This window comes from Nicotiana sylvestris, chromosome 8, assembly GCF_000393655.2.
Source record: "Nicotiana sylvestris chromosome 8, ASM39365v2, whole genome shotgun sequence".
Classification (NCBI taxonomy): Eukaryota; Viridiplantae; Streptophyta; class Magnoliopsida; order Solanales; family Solanaceae; genus Nicotiana; species Nicotiana sylvestris.
The window spans coordinates 194,524,461-194,535,261 of NC_091064.1; the positions used below are offsets into that span (position 1 = coordinate 194,524,461).

General features: G+C 34.6%; 2 protein-coding genes across 2 annotated transcripts; one reads left to right on the forward strand and one right to left on the reverse strand.

Annotated features, from left to right (window-relative positions):
• Positions 1-1,521: 1,521 nt before the first annotated feature.
• LOC104234353 (protein DETOXIFICATION 51-like) lies at positions 1,522-3,333 on the reverse strand. The gene has a single exon (XM_009787905.2). It carries the CDS (start codon positions 3,215-3,217, stop codon positions 1,625-1,627), a length of 1,593 nt encoding a protein of 530 aa, XP_009786207.1. The 5' UTR covers positions 3,218-3,333; the 3' UTR covers positions 1,522-1,624.
• A 3,700-nt stretch (positions 3,334-7,033) lies between these two features.
• On the forward strand, positions 7,034-10,445 carry LOC104234352 (probable caffeoyl-CoA O-methyltransferase At4g26220). The gene is made up of 6 exons (XM_009787904.2): positions 7,034-7,373; positions 8,961-9,017; positions 9,103-9,182; positions 9,620-9,764; positions 9,852-9,983; positions 10,065-10,445. The coding sequence occupies exons 1-6, from the start codon at positions 7,203-7,205 to the stop codon at positions 10,353-10,355; spliced, it is 876 nt and encodes a 291-aa protein (XP_009786206.1). The 5' UTR covers positions 7,034-7,202; the 3' UTR covers positions 10,356-10,445.
• Positions 10,446-10,801: the final 356 nt, after the last annotated feature.

Genomic DNA, 10,801 nt, shown 5'->3' on the forward strand with positions numbered 1-10,801 from the left:
ATGAATGCATATCAATATAAATACTTAGAATAGCGTCATGTCAGATGCGGAGTTAGGATTTAAATCTTATATTTTTGAATTTTAGAACGACAATTCAAGCTCTAATGACTGTGTTCTAATTCTAATATTTATACATATTTAATAAATTATTAACACAAAATACAATATTTGAGCAAAAGTTACTGAGTTCGGCAACTTCTGCCACAGCTCTTGGTCAGGGTTGGATAAGACAGCAATAAGGTGACAATAATAGACAGTACTAGATACCCCCCTCGTGTACAAAACTACCCCGCACACTCTGCGTTTTGAAATAGAGACAAGGCACTATTTTGTTTCCCTTCCCTAAGCATCAATCATATTTCTCATCTGTTATATAAGTGGCCTTTTCCTCCCTGTAGAGGTAGAGCCTCACCTGTTTTTGCAGACTCCTTTTTCGGTTTATAGGACAAAGGCGAGAAAATTGTACACAAAGGATAACTTGTAATGTTCTATAGTTTTCATGGGGTTTCTGTCTCAGTTCTTTTTAACATCAACATCCTAGAATAATTGGATATCACTATCCAAGTTCATGGCACGTATTGTCCGTTTTGTCCAACTGACCTCGCCGATGTGTCTCTTAAAGTACGCTATTATCGAGTCCAAAGAATACGTACCATGTGAATTAGTGTTATGCTTTATAATCCTCTCTCATTATATTCTAACATGGAATTTGTCTAAGGTGATATATGCACGTCTTTTTCAGAAGCTTACTACCCTTGCTCGACCCCCCTCATCGGCCCTTCCTGCTTATGGGCGTCATAATTGATTGCCTCGTTATTAGTTTTATCTGAACAGTTTTTGTACCATTGCAAAATTTTGACCCACCCTTTTAGGAGAAATTCAAAAATAGCCAGATTTACAAGTGGTCATTCAAAAATAGTCGTAGTTTCAAAGGTAATCGAAATTTAGCCACTTTTCATGTAAAGATAAATCTGAACGAAAATACTGTTCAAAATCCGAAAAAATACTCCAGCATCTTAGACTGGAGTTCCAGTATAATATACCGGTCCAGCATAATATACTGGAGTTTGGAGCACCGGTACTCCAGTCTCCAGTATATTATACTGGAACCAACAAATTATAGCGGTCCAGCATAATATGCTGGAAGTTCATACACAGGTGCACCGAGCTCCAGTATATTATGCTGGACCGGTCTATGTTGCAACAAAATAGTGACTATTGTTCAATGACTTGACAAACGCTGACTATTTTTGAATGACCAATCCAAAAAATGGCTAGACCGTGCTATTTTAACACCCTTTTATTTACCAGCTTCCCTCTGAATTACTCTTTATTAATGGGCTTTATTAAGGAAGCAAAAGCAAAGAGAAAAGTAAAACATAATGGGGTTATGATAAAATACTTTTACCTATGAACTAAAATATGATAATTAACTTAGGAAAGAAAATCACAGATGCTACAGCTGACGGTCAAGATTTTTAGAAAAAAGGGGGGAAGAATTGAATTGTCAATTTCCATTATTATATTCACCAAACAAAAAGAACAAAGCTAGATATGAAGGGAAAAAAAAAGGGTACAACAAAGAAAAAGAATCAGTATAATCGTTATTGGCTCACAACCAGTCCTATGTATCCGCGTTTGATGAGGTCACCATCACACAAATCAACGGCTCCTTATCAACATAGTTAGAATCAGGAAGCACAGGATTGCCACCACATCCCGTGCACGTGAGCACCTTTGCTCTCATAGCTTGACAATCCCAGTTGGTGGTCCCTACCACATACAACATCAGCCCAGCACAGCAAACCTGGGCCGCAAGTAACCCGACCCAAAGTCCAACAAAACCCAATCCTATCCAGAATCCAAGCCCAACCGCCACCGGCATTCCCACTAGATAGAATGCACCAAGGTTCACATTCGCCGCCGTGGTTGGCCGCGCAGTCCCCCGCACAACTCCGCATCCTACGGTTTGCGGACAGTTACCGAGCTCGCACAATCCTAGTATGGGTAAAACCGTCGACGTCAATTCTATAATCCGTACATCGTAAGTAAACATTTTAGCCCATGAATTTCTCATTGTAGTTGCAAAAACCATAGCTGATAAGCCCATCAAACCCGCTAAGAAGATTGACACCGTAGCAGATAGTCGGGCCTTGTCGGGTCGGTTTGCACCAAGTTCATTACCGACCCGAGTGGACACCGCGAAACTAAGAGAAGAGGGAAATACATAGAGGAAAGCGGTGGTTTGGATCAAAATACCCATGGATGCCACGGTGGCTTTGGGGTCCACAAGTAGTCCACACAACAATATCATGATCTCGTACCACCACCACTCTAGGCAAACCGAAACACAACTCGGTGCGGCTAATCGAACCAGCGGCATCCACCCGGTCAAGCACTCAAGGCTAGGTTTGGTCCATGTCGGCTTGTCGTGTACGACGTAAAAAACAAGTGCAACAAGCGCCGCCACGTTCGACGTGGCGGAGGCAATCGCAACGCCTGCTACACCGAGTTGAAGCAAAGAGACAAGCAAATAATTAAGCGGCAAATGTAAAACTGTGCCCGCTAAGGAAGCTAACGTGAGCGGGTACGTAATACCTTGAGCTCGAAGGTAAATACGTATAGGGTGAAAAAGGGAATTAGTAATAAGATCAGGGAGTGAAAAAACAAGATAAGTATGAGCTAAACGGGTGATATTGGGGTCTTGGTGTAAATAAAGTAAAATATGGGAAATGTTGACCCAAAGGAATGTAATGGGCAAACAACAAGAGAGAAGGAAAACAACGGACCTTTGTAGAGTTAAAGACAAAAGCTTAGGACGTTGAGCACCAAAAGCTTGAGAACAAAGAGGTTCCATACCTAAAGCAAGACCAGAGAGTACTGAATAACCAGTAATATTAGCAAATGCAATAGCTAAAGAACCAGCGGCTAACTCAGTATCACCGAGATGGCCAAGAAAAAGCATAGAAAGAATGGAGCGAGAGTAAAAGGTTAAGGCAGTGAGTGCTATAGGGAAAGCAAGCTTGAAAACTTCTCTGCTTTCTTGGATGATTTGTGATGCTGTTATTTTTTCATGAATTTGTTTGGGATTTTCTTGGGGTAGTGATAAAAGATCAATGAATAAGTGGGTTTGAGTAGATTTTTGTGATGATATTGATGGTTTTTGATCAATCTTAGAGATAGTGGTGAAGTTATGAGTGGTGTTTGAATTGCACATAGCTACTTCAAAAAAAGAGTAAACAGAGGAATCTTTGTTAGCAGGTTTTCGGAAATTTCTTTTCCTATAGGTTTTCTTTGTTTTAGTATGTGAGAATTCCTGAGAGAGAGATACTGCTTTAGTTAATATCTCTGAACGGATTGGTTTGGTTTTAGGGGTGAAGAGAGGATTGAACAAATATTAATAAGGGTTATTGAGAGTGGGGTTTTAATTTTTTGTTTTCTCTTTATTTTATTAGCCATTTTCTTTGTATCTTTTAATTCTTTAAATGTACTACATCCGTCTAAAAATAGAAGTCTCAAATTATCTGTTATTTTAGAAATTTAAGACAAAACTAATTTTTTTTCACTTTATCATTAGTAGTAATTGTTCTTGAAAATGGAGGTCACATATATAGAGTACATATTCAATGAATAGAGGTTATTTTTTAAGGCTTAATTAATATTTTTTAAGAAATATGTACAAGAAATACGGCAAATAATTTGAGACGGTGCCAAATATAATGCTTTTGTAGTGCTATTATTATAGTTTTTTTTTTTTCGTCTTTATATTGGAATTATAATTTAAGGGTAAAAAGGGTCTTTTGGTTTTTAATTGCTTTTGTGTGGTTTGAAGAAAGTATGTCAGAACTCCTATTTCCAATATTGTATAGGGTGTGGGTTATATTTCTCATTTACGAGAGAGATTGGTTGTGATATTTTTTTTTGCCTTCGGATGTGATCACCAGTCCCAGTAGTCCAGTTTTCAGCAGCTCAATGCAATGAAATCATGGAATACTATTGCAACATATATGAACAACTGCCTCTTAGATCAGCAATATAATGATCAGACCACTCTCTTTGTCATGCATGGGATGGCGCACCTTCATTTCTTTATTTGTTTTTCTTTTGCCTTTATTCCATGATATTTTCTACAATCGTGGTGTTTGTATTCACTTGTTGGAATTGACTTGCGCGTAATTCAATTAATTTTAGGCATGATCAAATGAAACTAAGATTTGAACCTTATTGATTCGAAGTTTTAATTTTTTTAAGTTATTCGGTTCTAAATTAATAATTTATACATATATATTCATTGAATTTCTTAATACAACTACAAGTTTTGAACAAAAGCTACTGGGTCCGCCGAACCCGTAACCAACACAGTGGCTCTGCCCCTGCCTTCAGGGACGGAACCACCTGCTGCCAAGGGGATTCACTTGATACCCCTTGATTGAAAATTATATTGTGTATAGTATAAAAATAGTTTTTTTTGTTTGTATATAGGCTATTGAATTCCCTTAATATGAGAAAAAATTCTGGTTTAATGATAAAAGGGGTTCAAAAATTAGTTTGAGTCCTAGATTCAAATACTAAGATGTCGTTTTTGTAATTTTGATTCAAATTCGTGACTCGGCTACTAATGATCCTAATGTTATTTCCACAAGAGTAATTAAGTTCCAATGTTTTACATACACGAGGAAAAGAAAAAAAAAAGACAAAAGAAAGAGGGATATCAACCTTTATTAAGATCCCAAGAAGCTATTGCTCATCTTAGGACTAGTTTCCAGTCAATTATTTCTAGATGACTAGACCCTTTTAATTGCATTATTGATCACAAAATAGAAGACAATTGCTACATCTCTATTAAGATATCAAACAAACACTAATCCATTTGACTGGTTTACGTTTGTTATTTTAACTTCCCAAGGATCAAAACTCATTAATGCTTATTCAATTGACATTTATTTGTTGTTTACTTTGTAGTAATTTGCTAGGACCTGAGGTAACTGAAGATCTCACCATCCACATATCTGTTGGAATTTTGTTTTTTAATTTCTCTTTTTCGTTTACACCTGTGTGGGGTTTTCTTGGTTCAACATGGAAATTTTGTTAAATATATTTTCCCAATATCCACGACACCTATTCAATTTTAATTAGAAGCTGACCAAAGTGAAGAATGAAGAGTACCCAATCAACATCTTCCTCTGATATTTGTTTTCTAAATCTGGAGATACATTAGAATAAAATTTCTACACTTGTACTTGAGAACCTGTTAAACTAGGTGATTTGATTATGGTACAAACACGCCCAGTACCCAATCTAATGTCGCACTTAAAATTTAACCATAAATTTTCCATTCAAGCTGGATTTATTTCTGTTGTTTGCTGCATAATTACATTCAACACTACGAAAATCCAAATAAGTCCTGAATGTTACCGATAGTGTGATTCAAGCTCAAGTTACAAGTGTCATTAATATTTCTCCTGAAATACTCTTTAAAACATGAGTTTTTTACAATTACAAAATCTTTATTGCAAGTTAAAGTTGATATAATAGATGAATTTAAACATTTATTTGCATATAATGAAACTAGTTGTAAATAGTATGTATGTATGTCCAAACGCTAACTAAAGATGTTGTATGAATGCTTTCGATATATTATGATTTCTTTAAACTGGAAGGATAAGAAAATGGTTCTATGTATATGCTCAATGATAATTGAGCAAGAGACTTGACAAGGAGGTCGCCCAAGGCGAGCAGCAGCAGTTGGACCAATGGGTCATCGCCTGGTGAATGCCAAGCCCACCAAGATCCAAGTAGATGGACAAGATCGGCCTTTAATCCGTTAAATTAAAGAGAAATGTATATTTTTAGACGCCCAAAAAAATAATAATCGACTATATATATATATGTTGTATGTATGTGTATTATATACATATTTTATTTACTTTTTGGCTAGTGAATACTATTAGGTTAGGTGGACCCACCAGTTTTGTATTTTGCCATAAAATAAACCCGATGGCACATTTACACAAATATCTATTTTTAGGCCAAGGTTTAATTTTATTCCTATTCTATAATTGTGCAAATATAAACCTTAATTTAGACATAATTATTGATTGGGATAGAGCTTATATTGTGGTCGTCTTTTGTGAGTAAATATAATTAAGTTTGTGGTGGCTATAAATGTGAAAGCCACTGGTAGCTTGTGACCAAGTAAACATGGAGAGTACTAGAACCCCATGTGAGTTAAGAGGAATGGATGTAGGCTTAACATTTGAATTTAATCAATATAAGAAGATTATCGTGTTCATTTTACACCTAATTTTATTTTTTATATGTTGTAATATATGCATCCCCATCTCAAATCATTCAACACTGCACTCACTAATCTTCAAAAAGGACTAATCTTCAAAAAGGATTCTAGTAATCAAGATTTGAACAGATTTTGTTCAAAAAGTTTTCTTTCGATTGAAATCCTTTTTTCAAAAAAGTGATCAAAACAATTTAAATCGAATAAATTGCAATTCGTCGTCTTCCTATACTTTAAAATTTGAGAAACTATAATCATTATTTATCCCAAAATTAGTTCAATTTATCTTTACTCAAATAACTTTAGACAAATGAACCCAAAACTCATTTATAGGCTAATAGCCTATTTGACCAAGCTTCTCCATCCAAGAAGCACTTTTTTTTTTCTCCAAAAAAAAGTATTTTTTTCCAAAGTTAATGTGTTTGGCCAAATTTTTGGAAGAAAAAAATGTACTTTTGAGGAGAAGAGAAGCAGTTATGGAGAAGCAGAAGAAAATAGTTTTTTTCTGAAAGTAATTTTTTTTAAAAAGCACTTTTGAAAAAAATATACTTAAAACAGTTTTTAAAAGCTCGGTCAAATGCTAATTGATGCTCAAAAGTACTTTTTGAATTAATTAGTCAAACAAAACTAGAAAAATACTTTTCAGAAACACTCCTCACGTAAACCCATTTGACTCACCTAAGTTCAACCTACAAACGAAAAAAACAATCTTTTAAGAAAGAAAAAAAACGTGGTATTAATGCCAAATAGGAAGAAAACACGTGGATAACCTAACCTGGGGTTGGTGACAATACTATCAAATTTTGCAGAGAGATAAAGCTAGAAGCTTTAGATTGAGGAGGATTTAAGATGCAATAGTAGGAAAGCTAGAGTTGAGAGAGTAAACGAAGGTTATCTATTCTGAAAAAACATGGCGTATGTTGGAGCTCCTAACTTTGCTGCTACAAATGCGATTTATACAAAACAATCATTGCGGCGGATTAATGGAATTTCGCAACCCAAAAAGCTGCTATTTTCGCCTCTCCCTAACTATAAAATGCTGAGGATGACGATGAATCTGCAATCTAAGGCTTCTGATAAGGTTTATTTCTTCATCCTGTATCTGCTCCTTCTTTGCTGGCTCCTTTATTTGACATCTTACTATATAGTAATATAAAACATTTATATATTGATTAATTGAGATATTTAATTTTTAGTAACTTATAAGAAAGACAAAAAAACACATGGTTTCCTTTGTTTTCTGGATTTGGCATTGACATGGCCAATTTCATTAATAATTTTATAGTAAAGAATTATATCTGGACAAATATGGACCAACCACAAACTTGAAAAACCATAATTTAATTGACCAGTTACTTCAATTGGAAATAAATTTAATGAGCAAGTGGTCCTCTTTGGTTGGAATTATCATTTAAACGCATTCAACACTTTGTAGGTCAACCTTTTCCCCCCTTCTCTTTGTCTTTACGGAATTAATTTTCAATCATCATTTTCAGCATAATTATATAAGAAAGAATTACAAGAAAACATATATGACTCAACACCATAGCAAAAAATGGCCCATGTTTTTAAGTTTTATCCGGCCTAGCCTATATTGTACATATTTTGAAAGCACTAGCAAATTCAAAATCTGTGTTCTTACAACCAATACTTCTAAAAGCTATGGAGTTAAATTTGTTCTCGCAACCATTGCTTTCACTCTCTCTTCTTCTCACATCTTCTACATATGCTTCAATGGGTCGTCCGACATTACTGCTTCTCCCCCTGTGTCACCTGGTTACAATGTAAGAAAATTGAAGAGTAGAAATCCACTATTGAAGGACATTCAACGCTTTGAATTCAAAAATAGGATTTTTTGAGTTTGTTAGTTGTTTGGATTGGGTATTATTCCAATTGATTGAAAATATCAAAAAGAGTTCAAAATTTAAATTTGAAATGATTTGGAGTAAATTTGAGCAAGATTTAAGTTAAATTTCAAAAAAAAACGCAAGGAAGAAGACGAAGTCAGTTTTTTGTATAATTATGTATAATAGTGTATACGAGTGTATAAAGACATCTTATACACTATTATACATTTTTATACACTTTTATACAAGCGTCTGTAGACGAACTTCTTCCACGATTTTCTGTTGCAATTCTTGTTCAAAACCAGTCCAAATCTCCATTAAATGACTTTAAATTTTATATACAACATCCTTATACTATTTTTAACAAGTCTAAATAACGCCCACTTCATAATTCTCACAGAATCAAATTCGGAATTTAAACCTACATATTTAAGCTTGTTAAAAATCTAATTTTCACCACCCAAATGGATTTGGTTTGTTGAACTAATATTTGAGTCACAGTTACTGATTCGAAAATTAACTTAAAAGCTTGAGCAATCTTTTTTAAAAATGAAATAGTAATTTCGAGAATCTTATAGAATTGAATGTTGAGTATTAGCCTATTATTTTTTGGCTAGTTAGTTGTAAATTGATATATGAGCTATAAAATTAAAAAGTAGGAAACCCAGTTGTTCTTATGTGAAAATTTTCCATTATATAATGAAAAATTAACCCAAATAGCCGGTGAAGTTATAAATATATGCATAATCCTATCTTGTGCTTGTAGAGTCAGAATCTCAGATACTTGGGCTCTATCGATTATTTTTTGATTATTTTTACAGGATGAAGGTTCACCATGGGACGATAAGGGGTTATTGCAGAGTGAAGAATTGTATCAGGTACACATTTTTATTTCAGATTCTTTTTTTCCCCCTCCCTTTTTTTTTTCAATACTAATTATCATTTCTTTTGAAATGCTGCCAGTATGTTTTGGAGACTAGTGTTTATCCACGAGAACCAGAGTTTCTCAAAGAGATCAGGACTATAACAGCAAATCATCCAGAGTAATTTTCTTTTATGACTTTGTTTAATCATCTAATTGCTTCTTCACTGTCGTATTTCTTTATCATAATTGCTATGATTATGCTTTCATTGAGCCGAGAATCTATCGAAAACAACCTCTCTATCTTTACAAAGTAGGGATAAGGTCTGCGTACATACTACCCTCCCTACACCCCAATTGTGAGATTACACTGGATATGTTGTTGTTTACTCGTCGAAAACACTTAACAGGAAATGAATGCATGTATTTGATAAGTTAAGCTTCATTGGAAAACTGAATTGATCAAACTCAAGTAATTAGTTAGCTGCCTTAATCTGTTCGTACGTGCAGAACTTACATGTAAAATAATAGGAATTATTTCTTTAAGTTAAAGGAAGTTGGTGTATAAATCACACACACTTATTCGTTACAAAATTATAATGCTTCTTATTTCTCCAGGTTTTATATGGGAGCACAACCGGATTCAGGTCAACTTATAGCCATGCTCTTGAATCTAATAAATGCCAAAAGGACTATTGAAATCGGCGTCTTCACTGGATATTCTGTGCTTCTCACTGCTCTTACAATTCCTGATGATGGCAAGGTTAGTATTGCTGTTAACTCATCACTAAATAGCCCCAAGTAATCTTCACACATATGTACAAAAATTGACAAATGTGTTAAATTGCAGATTATAGCAATAGATCCAGATCGACAGTCTTATGAATTGGGACTACCAGTCATCCAAAAAGCTGGAGTTGAACATAAAATCGATTTCAAAGATTCTCCAGCTTTACCTGTTCTTGACAAACTCCTGGAAGATGTGAGAAAAACAATTAACTCATAATCTCAAACTATGTCGTGTATGCTTTAATGTGATTTTCTTTTCCCTGATTCATTGCAGAACGAAAACAAAGATAGTTTTGACTTTGCATTTGTTGATGCGGATAAAACTAATTATGGAAACTATCACGAGAGACTAATGCAGTTGGTGAAAGTTGGAGGTGTGATAGTGTATGATAACACACTATGGTATGGAACACTTGTAATACCAGAAGAAAAGGTTGATGAGTTGATGAGAACAGAAAGGAAATACTTTCTAGAGTTAAACAGATTCCTTGCTGCTGATACTCGCATTCAAATTTCTCAAGTTACTGTAGGTGATGGAATGACCATCTGCAGGAGACTATTTTGATGAATACTACAGCTTTTTTATCCATATAAGTACTCAGTTTTTCTGTTACTTTTTTAATAAATTAAAAAATTCAAAACATGGTTCTCTCCATAGTCGAGGCTCTAGCGGAAACAGTCTCTCCATCTTCATAAGATAAAGGTAAGGTCTGCGTACATAATACCCTCCTCAGACCCCATTTGTCGGATTCCACTGGGTTTATTATTGTTGTGTGGTTCTCTGTCCATTTAACTCTTTAAATTGCCGAAAAAATCTTATCTTGCAAGCTGCTGCTCTTCCAAATTATTTGCTCTAAATTGAGGATCATGGCAAAAAAAAAAAAAAAAGGTATTTTGGGAGGAAAAAAATAGAATATGGGATGAAAGTTAACACTTGTTTCGATCCTTGGAAGAGGAAAAATGGTAGAAAAATAATTTTCTTCTGCCTGATTGAGGGAAAACAGGGTGGAA